Genomic DNA, 27,500 nt, shown 5'->3' with positions numbered 1-27,500 from the left:
ATCAGCTCATGCGATAACATTGCCTCCTTATGTTACTTCTATAACTTAGAACCTTCCAAGTTGGAAGGCTGTTGGAGTGCGCATCCAAGATGTGCTAGAGCTGTTAGCCAGTTAGTTGTAGAACGTCAGTACCGTCGGTCAGTGTCGTGCAATGTTATCGCATGAGCTCATGGTCAAGTAACTGGTGGTGTTAGTGGACATTATAGCACGGGCATTATATCGTTACTTGTAGTTCATTGATCCCTTTTACTTCCTATAAATCCTAGAAAAAAAATATTTAAAAAATCTTTGGCTCTCCACCTGAGTCTAACACTCACTGTCGTTCAGAATGACTTTCGGATTGAGACGCTTCATTTTCTCATCCTTCGGCAGCGTGACGGAGACGTGGTGCCAGCTGAGGTCGACATTACCACCGACTATAGCCCGGATGCTCAGCATTGTCGAGCCACGGGACTGCAGTTACACACAGAACAAAGCGTCAATATAAATTATAAAATATACAAGAGAAAGAGAGAGAGAGTTGGGGGGGGGGGGGCAAGCTGTGTTGTAACTCCGAGTTTCACACAGTCAGGATCTTCAGGTCTATCTCTCTTCCCCCCCCCCCCTCCCTCTCTCTCTCTCTCTATCTATCTTTTTCTCTCTCTCTCTTTCTCTCTCTCTCTCTCTCTCTCTCTTTCTCTCACTCTCTCTCTCTCTCTCTCTCTCTCTTTCTCTCTCTCTCTCTCTCTCTCTCTCTCTCTCTCTCTTTCTTTCTCTCTCTCTCTCTCTCTCTCTCTCTCTCTCTCTCTCTCTCTCTCTCTCTCTCTCTCTCTCTCTCTCTCTCTCTCTCTCTCTCTCTCTCTCTCTCTCTCTCTCTCTCTCTCTCTCTCTCTCTATCTTTTTCTCTCTCTCTCTTTCTCTCTCTCTCTCTCTCTCTCTCTCTCTCTCTCTCTCTCTCTCTCTCTCTCTCTCTCTCTCTCTCTTTCTCGCTCTCTCTCTCCCACTGTTGAAAACAGTGATCCTGACTACAACCATCCGTTGTCAGAGCCCCATCTTGCGACCACTTGAACCTTTCACCATGGGGCTTGGCCCAAGTTGGGACCCTCATTATACCAGGGAGTCTTTTGTCTGATGAGGGCCACCCAACTGGGGCCAGACCCCATGCGGGTCAAACGGTCACAAGACTGGGGCTCTGCCAAGGGATGATGTTTGTAATCAGGAGCACTGTTTTCAACACATTGCATCCTCCGCCTTGTAAGTAAGTTGTTACAATCATGTCAACTGGTCAGCCTTCTAATCTATCAAACAAGGCTTCCATCAGTATTCTACTACGGTGCTGGCAAGTGAAATCCGACCCCCTAGCGGTGCGTTCACTTTCTAGCGGTCTCTGTTTCGTAGTTTTACCATCCCGTGTTTAGGTCTTCGCGATGTGAGCGCACCGCTCAGGGGGTCGGATTTCAGTTGCCAGCACTGTACATGTGTATGAGGACATTGTGCATGTACGGTACTACCTGCATGTACTACCACTGGCACTGCTACTACGGCCCGACTAGTCTACTAGACTCACCAGGACGGATTTGTCTCTGCTGAATTTCCGACCCTCGGCCACACCAGGACTGCTAGCGCCCGCACCGTTCTCATCTTGCAGCGGAGCAAACATCACACCGTCCGCTTCGTCCACTCCTCCGTCGCCGATCTTAGCCGGATCGAACGGTAGCTGCCGCACGATTTGATTCTCGTCGCCCGATGTAGTGCTCGCCAGTCTCTTTTTATTCTCCGCCTCGACCGGTGCTGATGAGTCGCTAGACTTCACCTCCGCAGCACCGTCGGCTTCAGGTGTATCGTTTGACTCGGCAGCATGCTCTGCGCCAGTTTCCTGCTGCTTTTCGCCCGGCCGTATCGTCAGCCACCGCAGCTGCCAGTGTTGCCAACCGCCCGTATTTGTCCGTATGTTTACGGAAAAACGAAGTTTTGTCCGCAGTACGGATTTCAACCGAATATCCCGCAAACGATCATGTATACTAAAACCATCATAACTCCATCGTTTCATGTGCAAAGTCAACAATCGAAGGGTCGATCTACGCGGGGGTAGCAAAAACTCCAAGCCGCCCAATTAGTCCATCGGCCAAGTCTCAAAATCGAAATTGGTGATGCACTGAGCTTCCAACTAAACGCGACCATACCCAGCACGTAGAGAATATATCAGAGAACACTATTCCGTTTGTTGGACGTGCCGAATTCAGTCCAGGGCGTCGATACGAAGCGTTCTTCGTCGCCGAGTTTTTTACTGTGCGCTCCATTTGAGAGTGCGCAGAGTTCTGATCGAGAGTTTTTTGAGCAGATTTTCAAATTTTTGAGGCTGTCAGCTGACAGCTGTCAACCCTAAATGGCACTTAGTATGTGACAGGCAATAGGTTTAGGTGCCTCCGTATGCCTTCTAATAAGTTCTATCTTCCTTCGTTTCACTTCGCTGCTTCGCCCACCACCTCAGGAGATGACAGCGTACCTGCACTAGTCAGCTCTCGCTAACCCTGTCTCTCTTTCTCCGTCTTAGCGCTCGTCATTCGTGTCCTTCTGCTGGGGCGAGCTTGATGCTGTTGTGTCGTAGTTTTTAGGCAATATAGGCTGTTGTTCGCGTGACAATCAGGATTTATGGAGAAAGATGACGACTCGCCAAGTTCCCATGCAGCCACAGACGGCGTAGCAATTCTTACCGCCAACCCTTCGAGCAACGGAACCGGCCTGAGTTGGAAATCGTGTCTGTGTAATTGTGCCACGATACGGATGAAACACACAGGCTCACATGTGACGAGATGAAGATAATCTCAACAGGCTGACGGAAATGCAACAGGCTCACGGGAACGCTGCAGTTATGGTCGGAGACGCGGAGTTATTTAGTCACTGGTGAATGTTGCATCGAGTGCTGTGTGCTCTAACACAATTGTAAAAATCATGAAAAAGCGAAAATAATGCAATGGTGGGGCTGAGTGGTGTTCTGTGGAGGAGACGTCCCTGTCTCAGTATTCAACGCCGGACCCTGTATTTCAAGTCTGTGGTCATGCTCAATCATACGTTCCTGTATGGCTCCAGTGCCTTCTCAGCATTGTTGGCGGGTAAGCACCTGGATCGTGTCCAAGTACTGCGGCTCTGGTGGCTTGAGGGATGTACGGGTGCTCGCCGTGCACCCCTGCCGGCAATCTGCTAGTGAAGCTTGGTACCTACTGTGTCCGGGAGATTTTCATCCAGAAGCTGATCTTCCTAGGCTGGAGCTGCTGCTACTCCTGTGCTAGCCCTCAACCACTGGCGCTCCTGCTCGGCTCCAGTGTGGGCCATTAACCACCCTGCCCGATTTCGCACTGTTGCTATTCCACACCGTCAGCATTTAACTCTGAGGTCAGACCTTAATCTCTCCCACCATATGCTATCTGTCTGTCTGCCTCTCTCTCACACACAGATGTGCGCGCATACACACAAACACACACACACACATGCACACACAGTGACACAAACATACACATAGCCAACTTCTCTGTGTTTGGTGATCATCATCTGTTTTCTGATGTGCAAGCTCACCTCTGATGCCGATTACTTCCTTGCTTAGACCCGGTCTGCTATTAGACCAGTCTGCTCTCCCTTCACTCGCTTGTAACTCCTACTTGGAGCAGTAAGGTTGTGTCATTGTTGTGAAAGCAATATCATCGCCATTGATGGTAATTTTCCACCGTGCATGAATCATTAACAATCATCATCTATGTGTCACGGCCTAACCATCCTCGTAACTCCCCTCATCGTGACTAGTGCTGTACCGTTGAAACCTACTTTGCTTCAGTGTATATTCGCTCCAAAGCTCTTGTTTTGTTGCATAGTGATCTGACGCAGTGTGCTATAGCCTATCGGGTAATATGGATAAGATTAGTACAGTCGGCATCGCCTATAGTATGGAGTGACCAGGTACATGTATAAGGATACTAGTACATGCGATATCGGAACACAAATAGCACTATGTGTGCAATATTCCTTTCTAAGCTCACGCTGTGCGGTGCAGATAGGTCATGTGTCGTTGCCAACTTGCCGCATGTGCATGTGCAGCAGGAAGGCACCACATGTCGACTACTACTTACAAGTATACTGTACAGCATTGTGTGCTTACATGCATCTACGGCCTTGTGGATGCAATTGAGTCTCACATACATGTACATGAAATATTGCTTGTAGTGCGGTATCAGGTGTTAACATACAATGGCTAAATATTTTTCTCGCAATAATGACCGTATTCACCACAAGTGTGTTTATGTCCAGAGCCAACTCAAGTCCTGTATTATTTATGACCATGACAACAAGACTTCCGGGCTGAAATTCTTCTATGACATGCATGAACACTTGCCTTACAATTGTTCGTGATTGTACGAAGTACATATTCGCTGTTGCATCAATTTTGCACCATTTACATTGTAGTGCCACTAGTGGTACATGTATCACCTGCATGCGTATTGAGTCAAACAAGGTTACCTCTGTATAATTATGCTTATCGTGGCTATCAAGAGCTTCGATGCAAATTCCCAGCTGACGAATGGTGTCCAGCTTGTGTTCAGCTCAGCTGGCACTCACAACTCATAATAATTGCGTTCTAGACGCCAGATGAGATGTTTCAGCTACAATGTAGACAAAACGTCCGTGTTCAAGAAAGCCGTCACTTCATCTTCTGTCCATCCTCAATAGCACGTTCAAGCAAATACGTCTGAAACACAGTAGCGACAATCCGACAGCGGCGACACGCCGTCTTCTCCGAATGAGCTTCTACCGTTCTAATTCAGATTCCCCCAAAAATGTCAAAATAAATAATAGATTTCCACCAAGCTCGCTAGAATCTTGCGAAACGTCAACATGCAGGCATTTCAAGTGTTCGAGCGTGCGTAGATTCTGCTCAGCGGCTCAAGAACATTTGCCAAGCGAAAAAATGTCGATGAGAAAGATGCAATGGTGGACGAAATTACGAAAATCGGAAGAAGGTGTTCGACCCAGTTCGACTATCCTGGACTGGATTGGCAACGTCCAACAATCGGATTCGTATTCTATGGGGTCTCATGAGCTAGTGTGCCAAAGGGCGTTTAGTTGGAGCTTCAGTGCATCACCTTCGCCGAAAGAGGCCCTTTCTGAGATTTGGCCGATGGACTAAATGCAACAATCGCTGAAGCGACGTCCGACTCCAGAGATATAGAGGTTATGCGAAAGGATCACGTGCAGGCGGCGTGTAGGCGGCCAAAGCGGCCGCGCTCCGCAGGGGTGGCAAAAGAGATGAAAAGTTCAAAAGAAGTACATGTGCCTGGAATAATTTCACGAAGGAAATTTCCTGTATCGCTGTTACGTTCCTCTTCTGTTCTTTACAAAGGACTATTGTACGAACGCTGAATCAGTGGCCATGACTTCTCCCAAGTTTTCAAAAGTGTATGACGAGTTAGATGACTCCAGCAAATGCCGGTACCGTGAAAAGCTCGAGCGCGTTGCACCAGACTCGAGTGATCCTTACCTGCCCAGAAGTGTTTTTTAGAGGAAGATAAAATAATTTATTTCGGTAATCATCTAGTTTAGGGTCCCAAATTATTTCGCACTTTCCCAGTGTTCCCTGTACTTTCTGTGTACGTCAGAGCGTGCTTGAGTGTGTTTCGAAGTTTTGTGTCCTTAGTACTGAGTTGTTTCCTTTGACTTTGTGGTAATGGCTGGGCGTCCCGGTGCGCCGATACGGAATGCCGTCCCTCAGGGAGACATAATGATGCAATTTTGATGGAGCAGTGGACCGTGTTCACCCTTGTGCCGATCTTTTCCAGGACCCAACTTGGCCAACTCGAGTTCCTTGCCGCTCGGCGCTTTATCAGGAACGAAATGCTCTGTGACACATGTGGTGCGCGATGTGGCCTCACTAGGAGGCAGGAAAGCCACGATGGGTTTCGCTGGAGATGAAGACCTTGCCACTATGTCAAGAGCATCCATACCAACAATGTCGAGAATATGTGGATGCGTGCAAAGCGCCAGCTCAACGCAACTTCGGCACGTCTCGCGAGTTGTTTCCAACCTACCTCTGCGAGTTCGTGTGGAGGCAAAGAGTTCGAGAGGAACGAAACACCTTCGGCTCCCTGCTCCGCAGCATTCATCAGCAGTGCCCTGTCTGATCGGTTCTGATGAAAAAAGTCCATATCAACAGCTACTGTGTTTTTGATCTCGATTTGCAAATTTCTGGGGTTGACACGCTCTCACGTACACAGAAAGTACACAGAACACTGGGAAAGTGCGAAATAATTTGGGACCCTAAACTAGATGATTACCTAAATTTCCACTTGTGGACTATCCCGATATTTACAATTTCTTGGTCAACGCGCCCAGCCCCTACACCAAGGAGCAGCTCAAGGCCTACAAGAGCTTGGAAGGCTACAAATACCTTGTCAGTGGCTGGGTCGGCGATGTTCGTGCGTTTCCAGCGTCTGAATCTGACACATGTGACAGCAAGTTTGTCATCGCCAAAGTCCGCCATTCCCAGTCAGTTTCCGGCACCCATCTGCAACCCTGGATTGCTGCGCAAAACGACGGTAGCGGGATTCGCGTTGGCATCGCTTGAATGTTCAGAAACACACAAACTAGCCTTCGCTTCCGCAGGCCACCACTATGCCTATGCCTTGCACACCTTAGTGGCGAATGCAGACCTCACAAGTGAGTCAGGGGAGAGTAGGTGAGTCTCGGTCCAGAGAATGTATCGCGCGCCGTATTCAGGTATTCTTACCTTGGCAAAAACAAATTTTTCATCGAACTCTTCGCCATTGTTTTTTGGGGGGATCCTTTTTTGCGTGCCCTTTGAGCAATTGAGCACTTTATGTATGTAGTGTGTATTAAAGGGGCACTCCGGCTTCATTTTCGACGCCGAGTTTTCGATGCCAAGACGAAGGTAGGTGAAAGAGAAGACCCCTCGAACAAGAACGAGTCTCCAGAAGCGATCGAGTCGAGCAGGAAGACGACTTTTGAATTTCGCCGAGCGAGCGCTGATGACGTAATGAGGGATTAGCTTGCCAGTGGAAATGCACCTGCGCACATACATTTTACACACTTTTTGGCCAATTTTCAATCGAAGAGGAGGTTGTTTGCTATGTTCTCCCAACGTCGTGAGCGATCCCGTCTTCTTTACCCTTCCAGGTACCCTGAAGGTCCTCCAGACGAGAATTTATCTCCAGCAAAGTGTTGTTGATCCGCTAAATTCGTCTCGAGACATATTCAGTGCTGATAAATGTAGAATGTTGAATCTGTGATAATTGTCGACGATGGAGAGAGAGAGGCTGATAGCCGCTGTCGCAGGGAGAGTGAAGCTGCTGGAAGTAACAATGGGGAGCCCGTTTGTATCATCTGAACAACCAGACTTCAAAGCAGCTTGACCAAATCGGAGGGCGCCTCGTTGCTTATCGTGAATATTACACCGACATGAATTACTACAAGTATACTGGTGAGTTTTTATCTTGTTTTGTTCGTATGCTAGTACCCTGGCCTGGAGTTCTCGTTAGCACATTCCTATTCCCTGGCGGTTTCTAAACATTCCGTTTAGTACTGAATACGTGATCAAGTATTCCGATTTGGGTAGATGTGGAATTTGGACATGTATTTTATAAAAAAATTCTATCATAAGTTTCCAAATAGAGAAATGTAGAGAAATGGTTGCCCAAATACAACAAAATTGATTCTGCAGTTCTACAACTTGTACTGAAATCCAGTCAAAGTAAAAATTAATGATTCTTCATGACAGTTGGGGTCAATGAAATCTGATCCAGGCATAACGAATGGTGACGCCTGCCACCCCGGGAACGAATGCCCATTTGGTGGGGGATACCAAAGTACTCGAAAGTGGTGCGTGTTTCAATGTGGCATTTTGGAAGTTTTATATGATCTCTGGTCAATGCAACATACGATAGCCATCATGAATTCCAGGCCTCGAACGCAACTCAGACCAGAATCGGCAGTTCCCTAAGTTAGATGCTTTATAATTCCATGGCCCCAGCTGTAGTTATACCGTAAAATCCCGCCAGAGCGCCCCTACCTCCTCGACGCTTCAGGTGGGGAGGGGCGGATGGGCGAGTCCTACTTGCCGCATTCAGTGCCACATGAAAAAGTACTCGCCCTACGAAAACTGTTCGTGCATCTCATACACCGACCAAAGGTCACTGAGAGCCAGGAGTCGAACAGATCCGACAAAACGCAGGGTTTGTGCGATCCCTGGTCAGGAGGGTGGGCACTGTTGCATACATTTCCAACGGGGTCGAGCACACGTCTGCAGTGCAGTACGGCATCACAGACTGCGACAGAGTCATACGAGGATACAATCAATCACGTCCCTGACAAGAAGTCAGGGAGGGGCGGATGGGAGAGACGGGGCGCTCTGGCGGGATTTTACGGTCGAGGTTTTTCTTGCACATTATTCTTATAGTCGATAGGTTTATACTGATGGCCACAAACAACGGCAGTTCAAACTTCACTGATGTGTTCATGAGCTGAGAGATTTCTCTCCACTATTTCTGTTGTGCACACAGGTCTGTCCAATATGCATTGACCGTATTGGGTATGGTCTCTGCTCTGAGAAGGGAATCGCTGGAGCCACAGTCCAACTATACAGGCTTTCAAGAAACAGAGAGGAGCCATCTGTGCAAGCTGATACCTGATGTGTACCGACAGAATTCTCACGAGATACCTTTTGGACTACGTCTGGTGTATACTTCATAGTACTCCTTCGACTACGGTCTAGAATCAAGTCGACTGAAACAAGTTTAAACAACTCTGGCTTCAAACGAGCCGTCGATTAGACAAACAAAACATTCTCTCATATACTAGAGCACTCTGACAACTCATGACCTATTCCTAACGATTGCCACCGCTTATAAATATGTAGAGTGCTGATTGGAATGTGCTCACAATCTCAACAGTGCTATAATTATTTGAACAATGTGTTAGAATATTCCACTTTTCCTTCCATAAATGTTGTATCCACATATAATCCACAGTGCTGCAAAGTTTCAGAGTTCTCAGGGTATCAAACAAAATTATTTCAAATACAGTGAAATTGTTCGTGGACATTATAGCGTAACTTGTAGTCCCCTGGTCCTTTTCTTTGCTATAAATTAATCCTTTGCTCTCTATATATTGTAGCCGCCGGCAAGTCCAACAGTGAAATTGTTAGTTCATATTTATAATGTGGGAGGGGGAGGGGGGGGGGGGTTGAACATATTTCTATATATAAGGGACCTGCAACTGCAATACCACAGTACAGTAGCCAGCAAATATGTAGAAAACAGAAATACATGTTACCATCATTGTACATGGACGGGCGCAGCAGGCCGAAGCTATCAGCCAGAACAGGATTTACAATCACCTAGAGATACTTGAGCTATTCCAGTATTCTCCGTGAGCTGTCCCATTCCACAATGGTTCATGCCACCATTATTTCTGGTAGTATCCATGTGCATAATTCCAAGACCATCTCGGATTCTTCAGCAATTTGTGCCACGGCAAAAGACAACGCTTGACTCGGTCACTGGGGCTGTCAAACTTCCCATCACAAATGAACTTCAATTTCTCATCTGTTTCAAGTATGTGTACTGCCATGACTTGACCGTGATTCATCCACAGCTGGGCGAAGATTGTGGCGTTGAATTCCATAGCGCACCTTCTTGCTGCCATGCAGGAGTATGTTGAGAGAAGTGAACATATTTTTACTAAAAAACAACAGCCACTGAAGAGGATAGCAATATCCTTGGGTGAATCTCCTGCAGGTACACGTTGTTGGTAGGTCTACTAGTCCGTCTCCATATCGTCAAGTTCAGAAATCACCTGTACTACATATCTTGTAGAAGGGATCCTGATCGAATAATTCCTGGTCATAAAATTCACTAAACTGAGGGCGAGACAAATAGTCAGTACTCCCTGATTCCGTCAAGCTGCTTTGAAGTCTGGATGCTCATGTGATGCTAGCAAACTCCCCGTTGTTACTTCCAGCAGCTTCACTTTCCCTGCGACAGCGGCTATCAACCTCTCTCTCCATCGTCGACAATTATCACAGATTCAACATTCTACATTTATCAGCACTGCACTGGGTGAATATGTCTCAAGACGAATTTAGCGGATCAACAACGCTTTGCTGGAGATAAATTCTCCTCTGGAGGACCTTCAGGGTACCTGGAAGGATATAGAAGACGGGATCGCTCACGACGTTGAGAGAACATAGAAAACAACCTCCTCTTCGATTGAAAATTGGCCAAAAAGTATGCGAAATGTATGTGCGCAGATGCATTTCCACTGGCAAGCTAATCCCTCATTACGTCATCAGCGCTCGCTCGGCGAAATTCAAAAGTCGTCTTCCTGCTCGACTCGATCGCTTCTGGAGACTCGTTCTTGTTCGAGGCGTCTTCTCTTTCACCAACCTTCGTCTTGGCATCGAAAACTCGGCGTCGAAAATGAAGCCGGAGTGCCCCTTTAAAGGGGCACTCCGGCTTCATTTTCGACGCCGAGTTTTCGATGCCAAGACGAAGGTTGGTGAAAGAGAAGACCCCTCGAACAAGAACGAGTCTCCAGAAGCGATCGAGTCGAGCAGGAAGACGACTTTTGAATTTCGGCCGAGCGAGCGCTGATGACGTAATGAGGGATTAGCTTGCCAGTGGAAATGCATCTGCGCACATACATTTCACATACTTTTTGGCCAATTTTCAATCGAAGAGGAGGTTGTTTTCTATGTTCTCTCAACGTCGTGAGCGATCCCGTCTTCTATACCCTTCCAGGTACCCTGAAGGTCCTCCAGAGAAGAATTTATCTCCAGCAAAGCGTTGTTGATCCGCTAAATTCGTCTCGAGACATATTCACCCAGTGCAGTGCTGACAAATGTAGAATGTTGAATCTGTGATAATTGTCGACGATGGACAGAAAGGTTGATAGCCGCTATCGCAGGGAAAGTGAAGCTGCTGGAAGTAACAACGGGGAGCTTGTTAGCATCACTTGATCAAAGCAGCTAGACGGAATCGGGGAGTACTGACTATTTGTCTCGCCCTCAGCTTAGTGAATTTTATGATCAGAAAATTTTTCGATCAGGATCCCTTCTACAAGATGTGTAGTACAGGTGATTTCTGAACTTGACGATATGGAGACCGACCAGTAGACCTACCAACAACGTGTACCTGCAGGAAATTCACCCAAGGCTATTGCTAATGCTATCCTCTTCAGTGGCTGTTGTTTTTTTTAGTAAAAATATGTTCACTTCTCTCAACATATTCCTGCATGGCAGCAAGAAGGTGCGCTATGGAATTCAACGCCACAATCTTCGCCCAGCTGTGGATGAAGCATGGTCAAGTCATGGCAGTACATATACTTGAACCAGATGAGAAATTGAAGTTCATTTGTGATGCGAAGTTTGACAGCCCCAGTGACCGAGTCAAGCGTTGTCTTTTGCCGTGGCACAAATTGCTGAAGAATCCGAGATGTTCTTGGAATTATGCACATGGATACTACCAGAAATAATGGTGGCATTAACCATTGTGGAATGGGACAGCTCACGGAGAATACTGGAATAGCTCAAGTATCTCTAGGCGATTGTAAATCCTGTTCTGGCTGATAGCTTCGGCCTGCTGCGCCCGTCCATGTACAATGATGGGAACATGCATTTTTGTTTTCTACATATTTGCTATCTACTGTACTGTGGTATTACAGTTGCAGGTCCCTTATATAGAAATATGTCCCCCCCCCCCCCCCACATACCCACATAAATATGAACTAACAATTTCACTGTTGGACTCGCCGGTGGCTAGAGAGCAAAGGATTAATTTATAGCGAAGAAAAGGACCAGGGAACTACAAGTTACGCTATAATGTCCACGAACTATTTCACTGTATTTGAAATAATTTTGTTTGATACTCTGAGAACTCTGAAACTTTGCAGCACTGTGGATTATATGTGGATACAACATTTATGGAAGGAACACATAGTTCAAATAATTATAGCACTGGATTGTTGAGATTGTGAGCACATTCCAATCAGTACTCTACATATTTATAAGCGGTGGCAATCGTTAGGAATAGGTCGTGAGTTGTCAGAGTGCTCTAGTATATGAGAGAATGTTTTGTTTGTCTAATCGATGGCTCGTTTGAAGCCAGAGTTGTTTGAACTTGCTTCAGTCGACTTGATTCTAGACAGTAGTCGAAGGAGTACTATGAAGTATACACCAGGCGTAGTCTGTAAGCTATCTCGTGAGAATTCTGTCGGTACACATCAGGTATCAGCTTGCAAAGATGGCTCCTCTCTGTTTCTTGAAAGCCTGTAAAGTTGGACTGTGGCTCCAGCGATTCCCTTCTCAGAGCAGGTACCATACCCAATACGGTCAATGCATATTGGACAGACCTGTGTGCACAACAGAAATAGTGGAGAGAAATCTCTCAGCTCATGAACACATCAGTGAAGTTTGAACTGCCGTTGTTTGTGGCCATCAGTATAAACCTATCGACTATAAGAATAATGTGCAAAAACCCTCTATAACTACAGCTGGGGCCATGGAATTATAAAGCATCTAACTTAGGGAACTGCCAATTCTGGTCGGAGTTGCGTTCGAGGCCTGCAATTCATGATGGCTATCGTATGTTGCATTGACCAGAGATCATATAAAACTTCCATGCCACATTGAAACACGCACTACTTTCGAGTACTTTGGTATCCCCCACCAAATGGGCATTCGTTCCCGGGGTGGCAGGCGTCACCATTCGTTATGCCTGGATCAGATTTCATTGACCCCAACTGTCATGAAGAATCATTTTTACTTCGACTGGATTTCAGTACAAGTTAGTTGTAGAACTGCAGAATAAATTTTGTTGTATTTGGGCAACCATTTCTCTACAAACGCTCTATTTGGAAAATAATTTTTTTAATAAAAATACATGTCCAAATTCCACATCTACCCAAATCGGAATACTTGATCACGTATTCAGTCCTACACGGAATGTTTAGAAAACGCCAGGGAATAGGAATTTGCTAACGAGAACTCCAGGCCAGGGTACTAGCATACGAACAAAACAAGATAAAAACTCACCAGTATACTTGTAGTAATTCATGTCGGTGTAATATTCACGATAAGCAACGAGGCACCCTCCGATTTGGTCAAGCTGCTTTGAAGTCTGGTTGTTCAGGTGATACAAACGGGCTCCCTGTTGTTACTTCCAGCAGCTTCACTCTCCCTGCGACAGCGGCTATCAGCCTTTCTCTCCATCGTCGACAATTATCACAGATTCAACATTCTACATTTATCAGCACTGCACTGGGTGAATATGTCTCGAGACGAATTTAGCGGATCAACAACGCTTTGATGGAGATAAATTCTCCTCTGGAGGACCTTCAGGGTACCTGGAAGGGTATAGAAGACGGGATCGCTCACGGCGTTGGGAGAACATAGCAATTGAAAATTGGCCAAAAAGTGTGTGAAATGTATGTGCGCAGATGCATTTCCACTGGCAAGCTAATCCCTCATTACGTCATCAGCGCTCGCTCGGCCGAAATTCAAAAGTCGTCTTCCTGCTCGACTCGATCGCTTCTGGAGACTCGTTCTTGTTCGAGGGGTCTTCTCTTTCACCTACCTTCGTCTTGGCATCGAAAACTCGGCGTCGAAAATGAAGCCGGAGTGCCCCTTTAAAAGGTAATCCTTGTTTCGCTCTTCTGTGTAGTGTGAAGAGGTCAACGAACATGTAGAGCTCACTTTGATGAAGTAGGCAAGGCTGTGAGCGCTGTGGCTCAAAGCGATAGGCCCTAAATCTTACGAGATATTTCGAGGGCTATTGTTTGTTGCGAGCGCTTCGTCTTCGATGAGTCCTGCCTCTTTCCTGGCAGCTGCCCTCCTAAAGGACCAACCACGAAGTGACTGTACTCATCTGCAGCCGATCAATGTTATATTGCACAAGAAGATATCGTTTTGGCCAAGCCAGTGCCTCGCCAAAGACCATCGCCGTGTCACACCGTCGGAACGAGTTCATGATGAGAAACATCATTCGCGCGAGCGTGATGAAGAACTATTTCGAAAGACAACACAGTCTTTACCCCCAGGACGACAACTATGTGCACGTCCTGCAAGGGGAGAATGTCACCAGCGACATCAACGAAGACGACGGCAGTATTTCGGAAACCTGGAGTCAGCGGAGGTCGTCAAGCTCTTCCGCGACCCGGTACATGTACAGTATAGGTGACATGTCGACACGAGCGTGCGGAAACACAGCATACACTGTAGTAATGTTGTGAGAGTTTGCAGAAGGAGTCCAAGTCGGGAAATCCATCAGCTCCAAAAGCTACCTGTAGGTGGGCGATGAGACTCCAGCTTCAGACTACAACAGTCAGGACTAGTAAATAGTTGAACTTTGTGAAGCAGCAGATCGAGAAGTAACGTTAGTTAGCTGAAATCGTAGCTGTTGCAGTATGTCGGCGCTATGTAGCTTGCATTTTTTACGGAGAGTCGATCGCCACGCGAATGTTTCTCTCCTCACCGAGAGCTATCTGGCCTCCAAACTCCGTCAGGGTCTGCCTAAGGTACCGAAGGTCCTTTGATTAGCTGCTGGCAGGACTCCATCAAATCCTTTAGCTTCAGCTCGGCGAGCAAAAGTCTCTCTCTCCTCCGCCATGAGCTGACACACACAAACCGAATACAAAACGATGCACTTCACACGTGCTGGCTTGCACGCGTGCCCCCTTTCACGAACCCGAGTTCTGCGATGAAGGAGAGTCGAATGGTGTTGATGCGACTTTGCTGTGTTACGGCGCCTGATTTGTGGCGGCTTCATAATGGTGCTTGGCATCCGGGCGTTGCTCCCGCCTAGAGCTTTCCAACGAGCCCTAAATTGTGAAAATCAAGCGAAGAAAAAAAAAAAAAAAAAAAATTGAGCTTGAGAGCAGTTGAGTATTTCGGAGCTCCTGTGATCATGGTGATGGAGACTGTAAACTGCCACTTTCCTTGTCGACGGAGCATCGAACACTTGGACATTGCCAAGGCCATAGCTTCCTCCGGATACGAGCTAACTCTGGTCATCCAGATCGATCTCCAGAGCCGGCCGGGGGTGTGTGTTCTCACCCTGTCCAATTTCGACATTAGAAATCGTCTCGTGGAGAGTGGACTGGAAGTAAAAGGAGAGCGGGTGAGTGTCCTGCCGGGTGATGGCTCACTGTCTTCGTGTCATGTCCTTGTGTATGGCTGTGCACCCAATCTGCATGACGGTCACATTGCCTCAGCATTGGCTGAGTTTGGGCAACTTGTCGGGATAATTGAGAGAGAAAGCCTCACCCATGAGGGCGTAAAAATCCTCACGGGGTCTCGACGTGCACTTGTGGTGCTCCAGAAACCCGTACCGTGCAAACTACGCATATCCCGTACATTGCACCGCACGTACCACCGCGGGCAACAGCAGACCTGCTTTCGCTGTCATGCTTCTGATCACATGGCCAGAGACTGCCCGAAAAAGGCGACTGCAGCCAGCAGCACTGGGGCCCGATCGTACGCACATGAAGTTCACTCTCTCAGTATGAGCCAACAGCAACAGCAACACGATGCAGAATGCGTACAAGTAGACACCCAGCAGGACCAGGAGCGCCAGCAGCAGCCTTCGCCGCCTCCACAGCAGGAGCTGCAGCGTCAGCAGTCGCCTCCACAGGAGAGCGGTGTCTCATCCCAGCAACCCCGTCCTGTAGGCACAACATTGCCGTCCAAAATACCTGTGCCCCATCCAGCGCGCCTGCAGGCCCCAGTCACGACACCCGTCATGCCTGCATTTCCCAAAGCACGTGGCAAAGCTGGCCACTCGTCTCCAGATGAGGCTGGTTTTGTCCTGGCAACAGGAATACATACGTTCACTCCCAAAGTTCTGACCGGCACGCGTCCCCCATCCCCGGACCCTCAAGTCGCCTGGGCACACCAAGCCTCAGCGCGTGAGATGCAGCAAGTAGCTGATCGAGTGAACAGCCGCAGAAGCAGCCGCTAAGTAGATAAGTAAACTTTCTGTTTTGTGTTTGGTGCAGTCTTATGTCAGGATGCCCCCTTTCCTTCTCTAATATTACCACATTTACTCTTAATCCCAATGCCAATTCATTTTTCCCTCGCGCTATTGTGCAACCCCCCGCACCACAGCTGCGTCTACTGGGTGAGATTCGGGTCGGTTTCTTAAACATCTGCAGTCTTCGACACAAGGTTGCAGAGCTAGAAGACCTTATTAACCTGCATATGTGGGATGTAATTGCCCTTTGCGAGACGTGGTTGAACAGCACCATATCTGATAATGAGATCCACATTCCTGGTTACTGTGTTGTCCGCTGCGACCGCTATGGTCGCCAGGGAGGAGGAGTATGCATTTTCTACAAATCAACGCTCCCTGTGTCTCACCGTCCTGATCTCCACGTAGACGGCCTTGAAGGCACCTGGATTTCGGTAAACAGACGTGGTCGCCAGCATCTCATAGGCTGCATGTACCGCCCGCCCGACTCAACAGTCACCTATTGGGAAAGACTTGATGGAGCGCTTCATAAAGCAGCATTGTTGACACCATCTATGACTGTGCTTGGAGACTTCAATGTCGATGTCGGAGCTGGCACAACATCCCCGCACTATCAGCGCTTCTCAGATTTGGTAGCATCTTATGGCCTCAGAAACCTGGTCACAACTGCCACTAGGACCACACCCCAGTGCCCCAATGGCAAGATCATCGATTTGATCCTCACAAGTTGCGATGATGCCCGGAGTTGCGCCGTAGTGCCGTCTACCCTCAGCGACCATGATGCCGTTCAGGTCCTCTTGGGCCTGCACGTTCAAGTGCCCAGACAAGCATGTAACTCGAGGAAGCCATTCCGCAACGTACGTAGAATCCACATACCTGATTTCCGAGACGACCTTGATGCAGCACACCTTGATACCTGGCCCCCGAACACTACAGTTGATGACATGTGGTCAATTTGGCACTACAAACTCTTGGCGATCCTCGACAAGCATGCTCCTCTCCAGTGTTCTTCTGCCGAGCGGAAGCAGCTACCACCCTGGTCGGATCGGCACCTCTTCCAGCTCACCCAGCGCAAGAATCGGCTGCATAGGCGGTGGCGGGGAGACAAAGCAAACGCTGCGCTCCACACTGCATTCAAGCGCGCCCGTGCGGAAGCTAGAAATGCATACCGACAGAAGCGAAACACTTACTTCCAGGGACAATGTACAGCAAACGCAGGAAACACCAAGAAGCTTTGGCGTACCATTAACAAAGTCACCTGTAGAGACCGTCCCCATGTTGAACCCTCTTGTACGATCGAAGATGTCGCCTCAGCCTTCCACAAGGTGGTTACTGATGACTGTCGACCGCAAACGTTGTCTGCTCCCCTCGGGCCTCCACCCCGCACTTCCCTCCCCAAGTTCTCACCCGTCAGTATCGGTGCTGTTGAACGGCTACTCCAGCAAGTTAATCCCGCGAAGGCAACAGGCAGCGATGGCGTACCAGGGGCAGTCCTCAAACTCTGCTCTGACGTCTTGGCGCCGTCTGTCACTAGCCTGTTCAATGCCTCGCTGTCGTGCGGACATGTGCCCTCGGCGTTCAAGCTAGCTAATGTCATCCCACTGCATAAATCTGGTGATCCATCGCTGCCAAATAACTTCCGCCCTGTATCCCTTCTACCCATACTCTCCAAGCTGCTAGAGAAGTTGGTTCAGAAGGAGCTCATCACCTTCCTGGACATAACAGCATCGTTACCAACAACCCAGTTTGCGTTCAGGCGTGGCCACTCTACCGAAGACGCATTAGTCCTTATGTCAAACCGCATCCTAACAGCCAAGGACCAGGGCCTATTCACAGGTGTATGCCTGTTAGACATGTCCAAAGCCTTCGATAAAGTCCAACATGACAAGCTATTGCAGGATCTCCACAGTGTTGGGGTGTCCGGTTCTGCCTTGGACTGGTTCGCCAGCTACGTATCCGGTCACACTCAACGTGTCTGTCTGGGGTCGCGGACTAGCTCTATATCAGCTTGCACGAGTGGTGTCCCCCAAGGTTCGGTGCTGGGCCCCATTCTGTTCAGCCTTTACACCCGCGAGGTCCCCGCTGTAGTTGGCCAGTCCGAGTCAGTTCAATTCGCGGACGACATTGCGCTCGCGTGCAGCCGGCGAACAGCACAGGAGGTATCCGATGTCTTATCTGCTTCTGTTTCAATCCTTGCAGACTGGCTGAAGGATCGAGGCCTGATCCTCAATGCTGGCAAGAGCCAAGTCGTGCCAATTCCTGCCGGCCGTCAGCACACAGCGGATCTACAGGTCGTCTGCCAAGACACTTCACTGCCTAGTGTGCCAAGTGCTCGTTATCTTGGCGCCACAATCGATTCCGGCATGTCCTGGCACGCCCACATTGCCAAATGTTCTGCACGCGTGTCGCAGAAGATCGGAGCACTCTGGCGAATGCGCCGCTGCCTGAATCACCAGTCACGCATGACCTACTTTAGATCGCTGATCATGTCTGACCTGCTGTATGCCTCAAACGCGTACTCTAGCTCACTGCAAAGAAGGTACCTCGACCGTCTACAGGTCCTGCAGAACAGCGGGGCTCGTGCTGTCTTTGACCGCCCTCCGTGGTCGTCTGCCCGCGACCTGCTGGAGCGCATTGCAGTGTTCCGTGTGGCAGAAGTCTTCAATCAGAAGCTAGCATACCTGGTGTGGCGCTGTCGTTATGCACTGGCAAGTCCAGAGTTGCAAGCCCTGCTAACCCCCGCTGCACCCGGCCCTACTCGGCTCCAATCTGCCATGGGCCTGTGCGTGCCAGTTTCCCGTTCGGTTGCGGGGCGGGGGCGCTTTGCTTGCATGGGTGCTGTATTATGGAATGCCCTCCCCAGCGACATCCGTGCCATCCATCACGCTCGGCAGTTTCGCACGCAGGTAATCCCCTATACCTGCGCCCTGTAGATGTCGACAAGCGAAATCTGATTTTTTCTGTTCTCTTTCTGTTGTACCCGATCTCCCTCTGTCTCTGATGTACCGCTGACTCTACGTTGAAGATCAAAGTATTTGAATTATCATTCTCATTATGATTTTCATATTCGCTTTCATGTTATTGGGTTCTATGACCGTTTGAACTTGCGAATCAAAATAAATACAAACAAACAAATAAACAAACAAGTAGAACAAAGTTATAACCTAGTGAAGTTGAAAATTGTACTGAATTCGTGCGTAGCCTTTACAGTTGAACTAAATCAGTCAAAATGTTGACCTGAAAAACGAGTACGGAAACCTCTGAAAAATTCTGCAAAATGGCACTGGCCAATACGCATGGGGGTAGAGGCCACTTGGTAACACTGAGCTTCTATTCCGGCAGAGCTACCCGCGTCTGCCTCAGATGGTTGCTGCGTTGGCTCATTCCGCATCTTCGACCGCTACCGGGTCTGGGGTACCGCTACTCGACATTGTCGCTTCAGAGCGCGCAGTTCAAGGCTAGTTTGCCAACGAACTGGGGCAACTAAACAAAAGTCGTGAACTTCAGCCTTCACTCTCCTTTTTTTACCTCCTGTTCGCCAGGTCATGCACGGGTCGTCGGTACACGCGTGGTGGGTGTCGGGAACAAGTCAAACGAGTCAAAAGTGCGCTATCTCCGCTGCGTATAGCGCACAACACAGAGTATCCGCCTTGCGCTCAGGCTAAAGTAACTAGTTGAAGCTAGTGAAACTCTGATCCGGCGCGGAGGTCAGAGAGAGAGAGAAAGAGAGAGAGAGAAGTATTACCCCCAAGTAATTAGAACCATTGCCACTCTGAGTCGCCTTTGTCTTGGGAAATAATTTTAAAATGTTCATGCACCTGATCATCAGTAGTCAGTCGTATTGTTCTAGGAATCTGAATTTCCATCTAAGATTGCTATCTTTGCCCAGTACAGTATTTAGATGTACAGTGCTGGAAACTGAACGAGAGCACTCCGTACTCCGTGCCACATATGCCGTTTGTCGAAAATACGAGCTGAGTGAATGACCCCCTCTCGACATCGACAACACGCTGAAGATAGGCCCGCTTCTTCTGATGTTCATTTCGGGAAATCTGTGCAAGGACTTCCTGTCGCGACAACAAAGACGCCGAGGGGTGAGTAACCCTCACATCAAAGAATGCATCTTGCTGTGGCGACCAAAAGCCCCTTGCACGGATATCCAAGCGAGCTTCTGCAGCACGATTAGCGGTGGCGCCGTGAAGTTATTCATCATCCAATGGCAAAAGCGGTGGCTCTGTTTGAACATCCGGGATGGCAGAAGAAGTCATCACCTCCACCAGCACATCACGAAGCTCATTGTGTCGCAGACTTGGATAACCCCCTGTAGGGCATGTCAATGGATGGTCGACAGACATGTCTCTACCACACACACAAGTATTAGTTGGTGGGAGGCCGTCAACAGTCCGTGCGCCAGTTCAGAAAAAGTCGTCTAAAAGTTGCACTTTTATTTTCCAGATTTGCCAGATTTCGCAGTTTTCTCAAGATATCGCGAGACGAATACTCAATGGCGTCACCTTCGTCGTCCTTTGGTTTACGTCTCCCGTGAGTTCTTCGTCTCAGATCGTTGTCGAAATCCAAACTAATAGTTGTTCTCTGCCCTAAGTTTTGTCCGTGGCGATAACAAATAACGAGAAGTTGAGTTCTCGCTCGTCGCTTGCGTTTTTGTTATGTCGCTGATATTTAGGTTGAACATGCTATAATTTCGTGCCGTTGGTTTGTACAAGGGTTTCGCTATTTCCTGCTTCTTTAATTAGAAAGAGATATTAGCCAACAGTGTATCCTCCAATTTTGGCTTGTGCAAAAAATCCGACAGCGGTGATACCAACCGTTTCGTCAACACTGTATTTTTGACACATTTTGACACACACATGTCTTCAATTGGTGGACTTATGAACGACCGACAGAATCGTTCAAGGGTTCCTAGTATTCTGCGATGTACCAGCCAGACCATTGTATCCGTAGACCACGAATTTACAAACAACACGAACCCCAACAGGTTGCTGGAGCTCCAAACACAAACCCTTGCAGATCAATGCATGTGCCTATACTTGTATGTACAACAGCAACAATATAAAGCCAAATACAGTACTGAGGTGGGAAAGAAATATAAATAATTCATGCAGAGAGGATGACACTACAAACACAGCACCTGAGCCAATGTAGAATTGAAGTGAAAAAATGGCATCTGCGGATGGCCAGGATACGATGCTACTATTTACAGAACAACCGCCACAAGCTATGACACATAAAGTCTCGTACCTTCATTCACGGAGGACGCATGGAGCAAAAAATACGTTTACCATACACCCGTACATACATGCACACGTGAATTGACACGTGTTCATGCGCTTTTTTCAACAGACCCACACACGTCTGCATGTACATGTAAACGCACAGACATGTACACGTACGTACGTGCACGAACATACACACCCATAAACATGAACACACATACACACACACACACACGCGCGCACATCCGCTAAAGTATGGGAGCATATATGCACAAAGCATCACGTGATTGCATTCACAAGTTTATACAAGCCAGCCAGGTAATGAATGCATACTTGTAGTTGTGTGGTAGCTGCTACAACAAATGGAGCATTGGCTAAATATTGCAATAAGGAGAGTGTCATGATAGTCATGCAAAGGTTCTGCTGTTATCAACAAAGTGCATGCCTCTCGTGCTAAGTTCAAGATCCATTGTATTCTTCTTTGCAACATACTTCGTGCAGCTTGCATCCAATCGTAGGCATCACGAGTCAAGGCAGCAGCCACATGGACCAGTAAGATTCACTGATATTGAGGATTTGGACCAGGGTGCTGTTCCGATTAAACTTGCAATAACACCTTGTTGAGCTGGGTCTTCCCCACTGGCACAGCCACCTTGTGTGGCCGTACCATTAGTGGTCTCTACCCGTTGTTTTCATTTCATTGGTAGGGTTGTGTTTGAAGAAAAGCCCACTTGACTGCCTTCCAGCATATAGCTTTCAAATGTAAGTGTGATGTATTGATATCACAGACATGCTGACGTTTGGTACATGCCTCAAGGCTAGTCAATAGAAGTGATAGTCATACATCACTTTAAGCTAGGACCACTCCAGTGGGAGAAATGAGGTGATCTACTGCTGTCCGCTGGAAGCGTTTGACCCTGTTAACCATGATGATAATCTACATAGGCATCAATACACTGCCGGAAAGTGAAGTGTGCACACACAGACGCACACACACACACACGCACACAGACACACACACGCACGCACACACATACCAAGCAGCATAGCACCACAATTTCCACCATGTAAAGCAGCAAGTATCGCCCCCCAAGCATGTGTATGCACAGAGTACATGATTATGCCACAGGGGATTTTTTTAATATTTGAATGCAGGTGCACAGACCCTGGGTTATTGGCATTGGTCATGGGTTTCATATTCATGTCCTAACTATAAATTAATAAGTCAATAATAATTTTGCTCTTCTGGTTCATGCATTGTGTGTAAAATACCAATATACAGGCAAATTGTACTAAAGTACCATACAGCTCTGCATCAATTTTGCCAATGCTGTTGATTGTACATTGTTCACAATCACAACAATCGCTGCCATTTCTCATAAATAATATTGTCATGCAGTATAGTTACGAAATACACCGCCAGGATGCCACAATACAAAGATGGCTACATTTTTTCAACCAACATGCAATTATTGCGAAAAAATAAATATTTCCATAATTTCGTGCCGTTGGTTTGTACACAATTTCAGGGCTAAAATAACCTTACCCTGTCATGGCGATATCTCTGAGGAGTTCAATTCACCTAGTCTCCCTTGTGCAAAAATTCCCTCGTGGTGCTGCCAGCTGCAATGTAATGGCAACCCAGAATAGGGTGAAAATCGAAAACGATAAATTCCTCGCCTCCCGTCCATCCAACTGCGCTGGTTGCATCAAGTACGATGTTTAGAAGACGAGTGGCATCCGACTAACGGCTGGCAACATATTTCTTGAAGAAGGAAGCCCTCATTTCACCGACTGGCCTCGAGGTAGGCAACAAATCGACCAACAATTTACTGACCGGCGTCGTCATCTTTCCCTGCATAACGTCTGCATGTATCATGTGTATCATGGTGTATGGTTCCCGCGCAGAAAATAAAAATCGGGCCAAAACAGGGTCTGGCGCACGGACTGTCAATAGAGCGTTTTAGCAACTCGTGAACGAGTGGACCTCTCTACGACTACGAGTCGGTGGCAGGGAGCCCTACATACATTGGTATGCGTAGGGCCGCCTGGTCGGTGGTCGACTCGGGTGCCTGGGTTCGAGTCTCGTTGTTGCATAACGAATCACTGCAACTGCCATGCCCTTGGCTTGATTCGTGCGAAACGAACCCCGATTGCAGCACACAACGAGACTCGAACCCAGGCACCCAGGTCGACCACCGACCAGGCGGCCCTACGCATACCAATGTATGTAGGGCTCCCTGCCACCGACTCGTAGAGACTCGAGTCGAGAGGTCCACTCGTTCACGACTCTCTAATCTAGTAATCGTAATACCCCAGCCACATCGCAGGGCGAGACCATCCCGGACAGAGGCTCAGCCATTAGCCAACTGGAAACGCCATCAGCAGCAATCTTCAATACAACTTACAAGTAAGTAAAGTAGTTAGTTCAACACTACACAGTACAAGTCATGTACCAGGGAGTCATAGACCCTACGACTCCCTGTCGACATGTCATCATGGTCATGTACAGCCAGTAGATCTACCCGCTGACATGAGCACTTCTTTCTAAAATCGTGACGCCATTTTGTTTTTACACGCATGCGCGCGTGTATCGTCTGTGCAGTGCAGGGCCTACTACTAGTACTAGTACAGTAGTAATACTAGTATAACACAACAACTGAAATCCGACTCCCTGGGCGGGGCCGCGCGCCGCCCAGGGAGTCGGATTTCAGTTGCCAGCACTGTAGTAGTACTACAGTGCTGGCAACTGAAATCCGACTACCTGGGCGGCGCGCGGCCCCGCCCAGGTGGTCGGATTTCAGTTGCCAGCTCTGTAGTACTAGTAGTAGTAGTACACTCGCGGGATCCCCTGGCTGTGATCATGGTGATATGCATTGACTTCATTGTCTTTGTGGTGGACTCTCAGTCTCAGCTAGCCAGGGAGTCGCTGCTCAACACTGACTCAGTGACTGCTACTTGTGCTAGTGTAGACTGTATTATACATGTAGTGTCCTGACAGAAACGAAAGCCTTTTTTCGTAAGGAAGAAGAATATATTTCTAGCAGATCTATGATTGTAGTGAAAGAATAGGCTAGGGACAGCAGGGGAGAGCGATAGAAGCTGAAGAAGAGTCGATGCTCTGCGCTAAAACCTCTGTCCATATAACTCGCATTGTTGTCTTTCGTCTCCGAACATTTCTACAATGCAGCGTTTGTAAATAGAGCAGGACGCACCGTGGCAGTTGCAGAGCTGCGTTGTACTGTTTTCCGAATTCCAGGAGACTTTCTCACGTCCAGCGGCTCAGTGGCCGTGTGAAATAGTAAAATTCTCTGGCCCGAATCTGCCCCGCCATGGGGCTGTGCATTTGCGATACGTCTCTCTTTCAACTCGCACTCATTGGATGATTGGTAGCGTGCTGTGCGTTGACAATTAATTATTTAAAAAAAAAGAAGTTTGTATCCTGCTTCTATTCGGCCGTCCACACCCTCACACGGCGACCTCACCGTGGCCTCTAACGACCTGGAACACGGCGGTGGATATATCCGGGTACTAGTATCAACAGGGAGTTTATGCGTATGTCCTAGCGCCCTGCTAGCACTAGTAGCTCACCTACTATACGTCTGCCATCCCAACTGACCATCTGTACATGGTTGAACTGACCTAGAACTACGTGCACTGCTCCATACCTACTGTAGTCTGTATCCTGCTGCTAGCGCTACAAGTACAAGTAACGACTGCTACGTGTGACCATGCATCGATTGGAGATGCGGTGGGTCGTGGAGAATGCCTGATCGTGTGTGCGCCATCATGGTGTTCAAGTCGCTCGTGGATTTCGCTCACCCAGTAAGGCATCATGAATATGTGCATGTACATGTAAAAAAAAAGAGTAAATTATCGTGTCCGTTCCCGAAGGGAACTCACGACGGCCGCTAACCCCCGGTAAACCCTAGCGGCAGATGCAGCGCCTAACGGTGGGGTGTACATGTACATACGGTGTTACTCAATGAAAACGCGCCGTGTCACGCAAGTACGCGGCGGGCGTTGCGCAGCCCTGGACCTGCGAACCGTGGGCGCCGAAATGATGCCACGGCAAGGTGCAAACTTGAGCGATGCGACTGGATTGCATTGAACAGCACTGTACATACATGTACATGTACTTGCACCACTGTTGTTTGGCAAAGGAAATCCGGACCTACAAGTATGTATGCTTTCCGCGCAAAGAATTGTAAAAAAAGTAAAGTTCGCACGTCCGCGTTACAACCGGCAACACAGTTGTATTGAGAAACACAACCAGCTTAGGAAGTTTCGCTCGTGCCAGGCCACCACCATGCCTGTAATACCAGGGTGGCAGATGCAGCGCCTACTGGCGAGGGTGAGGTGGTAACTCTCACAACCAATGCCCCACAAGGGGGCGATTTCCTCGTTAGCTGCATCCATGTTACCTTCACTCCGAGTAGTGAGTACCCAGTTGACCGTGGGTGCCGGCGCAGCTCCCTGCATGTAAAGTGGTTCGCGCATGCATCACCGCGTTTGTTAGCACACTGCACGCTCCCTGCTCCCAGCACGGGTCTCCAACTCGGGACCTTGTGATTCGTAGGCAAGCCCACAACCACTCGGCCAAAGCGCTGGTACTGCAGAGAACTGTAGTTGTGGCCAAAGAAACCGATCCTTGCGAGCCGAAATCAATGCCAAGGCTCATGCCGCGCATGTGTCACTTGGATGGGTTTGTGGACTGTTCATGGTGGAATTGATAATAGAGAGGTTGCGCACACCGAAATTCGTAGCGCAGTAACGAGTATTTTTAACGAAAAAAGCTAGCGAATATCCATAAACCGTGAGGTTGCGCACAACGGGTGAACTTTTTCGTAGTGGGTCGACGCGCGGCGGCCGCACGGATGCGAAGAGTCAAGACAGGGAGTTGTAAAATATCAGTATTTTAGTACTCCAGGTAACGGAAAATATTATCGTAGAGCTACTCTGTTTCGGTCGTGTTTGGACGGATCTTCGTAGCAACTTTCGTTACTCAAACCCGGACCGTCAAAATATTACGAATCTTCTTTGTGCGCAACCTCTCTAATGGAAACGCGGCGCTGCCTTCGTCAGTTTGACTCGCGGGTTGGATCTCTTTTGCCACGGCTGTATAATTATTTATTTTGATGTTTTTGTGCACAGCTGAGGGTCCGTGCACATGTGTGCCATTGTGTGGTCTTGCTGGCTGCAAAATTAATGTACATCAGTCTGGATCTCAATCGGCATAGCTGTTCGCTGCCTCCATGCTTCCCTCGTGCAAGGCCACGGGTTCCCAAATAACTGTGGGTCGCAGCACGGCTGGAAATAATCCTTCCGCTTCCAAGCAGGACTTGAACCTGGTACCCTCTGTTTCTCAGCCATGGTCTTAGACCATCCCACTCTGCCTGCCTGCTTGGCTAGCACCCCGGAAATGTGGTATACAGAGTGTGCAGCTCCGAAGGGGTTGCTATCACGGAGAATTTTCTTGATATAACATCATTTTGGTGATGTAGTGCGTACAAGCAGATCTCCTGCTGCTGGACAACTGCAGCACAGACTTCCAGAACACAGGGGTTTTGTAGGATTGAATAATTATGTGGACGCAGTATTAAGACAAGAGAGTAGACAAGAAGGAAGACACAACACACAACACCAGAGAACCACCGGAGCATGCGCTCTTCTATACTTGATTGGCTCTCATTGCCATGGTGAAGGAGCGGGAAATACGAATCGAGTAACTATTTTACTACTCCCTGGTATGAATACACCAGTACTGTAAAAGTCATAAACGAAGTGCTAACTCTTTAACGAGTTAACGAGGAGAAATCTGTCGTTAAAATAGAAATCGTTATACAGAAATCGATACATATACAGTCCTATTGAGCGTAGAGAGTGAGTGAGAATCGTTACCTTTGGTACACGTAAACTAGTCAATTTTGGGAAATCGTTATATATGCGCCTCGTTAGAATAATGGCTTATTACACCTGCATCAAGTATGACCTACGAGTGCAGGTTTTAGTATTGCGGCCATGACAGACACTTCAACTTCAACAAATAAAACTTAAACCCGTTCTTTTATATTTAGGTGACTGTTTTTGATATTTTCTGTTTCATCTATTCTGCAGTTGCATGCGTATACATGTAAGCACCTCATTCCCGCTCGTTCCTCATTCTTCCTTCCATTTGGCAAATGCTGGTTTTTATACATTGTGCAATTACTCAGCGTCATTTGCAATAATAAACGAGAGAGCTTGGAAGCTCAGGGCCCTACGC

General features: G+C 48.1%; 2 protein-coding genes and 1 long non-coding RNA gene across 3 annotated transcripts in view; 2 read left to right on the top strand and 1 right to left on the bottom strand.

The window, feature by feature from the left end:
• LOC135827183 (protein white-like) overlaps positions 1 to 2,029 on the bottom strand; it is a 28,603-nt gene extending 26,574 nt beyond the window's left edge. The window contains exons 1-2 of the mRNA XM_065339711.1: positions 1,547 to 2,029; positions 318 to 453 (exon numbers count right to left, since the gene is read on the bottom strand). Of these exons, the coding sequence (XP_065195783.1) occupies positions 318 to 453; positions 1,547 to 2,029 (619 nt within the window). The remainder of the gene's footprint in view (positions 1 to 317; positions 454 to 1,546) is intronic.
• A 4,844-nt stretch (positions 2,030 to 6,873) lies between these two features.
• On the top strand, positions 6,874 to 9,143 carry LOC135827748 (uncharacterized). Its single transcript, XR_010555543.1, has 2 exons — positions 6,874 to 7,462; positions 8,541 to 9,143. It is a non-coding gene; the product is annotated as an uncharacterized LOC135827748 (long non-coding RNA).
• A 15,073-nt stretch (positions 9,144 to 24,216) lies between these two features.
• LOC135827744 (NACHT, LRR and PYD domains-containing protein 3-like) overlaps positions 24,217 to 27,500 on the top strand; it is a 17,237-nt gene continuing 13,953 nt past the window's right edge. The window contains exon 1 of the mRNA XM_065340197.1: positions 24,217 to 25,060. The gene's annotated coding sequence lies outside the window, so the exon portion shown is untranslated. The remainder of the gene's footprint in view (positions 25,061 to 27,500) is intronic.

This window comes from Sycon ciliatum, chromosome 11 (genome assembly GCF_964019385.1).
Source record: "Sycon ciliatum chromosome 11, ocSycCili1.1, whole genome shotgun sequence".
In the NCBI taxonomy this organism is placed as follows: Eukaryota; Metazoa; Porifera; class Calcarea; order Leucosolenida; family Sycettidae; genus Sycon; species Sycon ciliatum.
The sequence above is the reverse complement of the archived record's forward strand: the minus strand, read 5'-3'. Positions and strand labels throughout refer to the sequence as shown.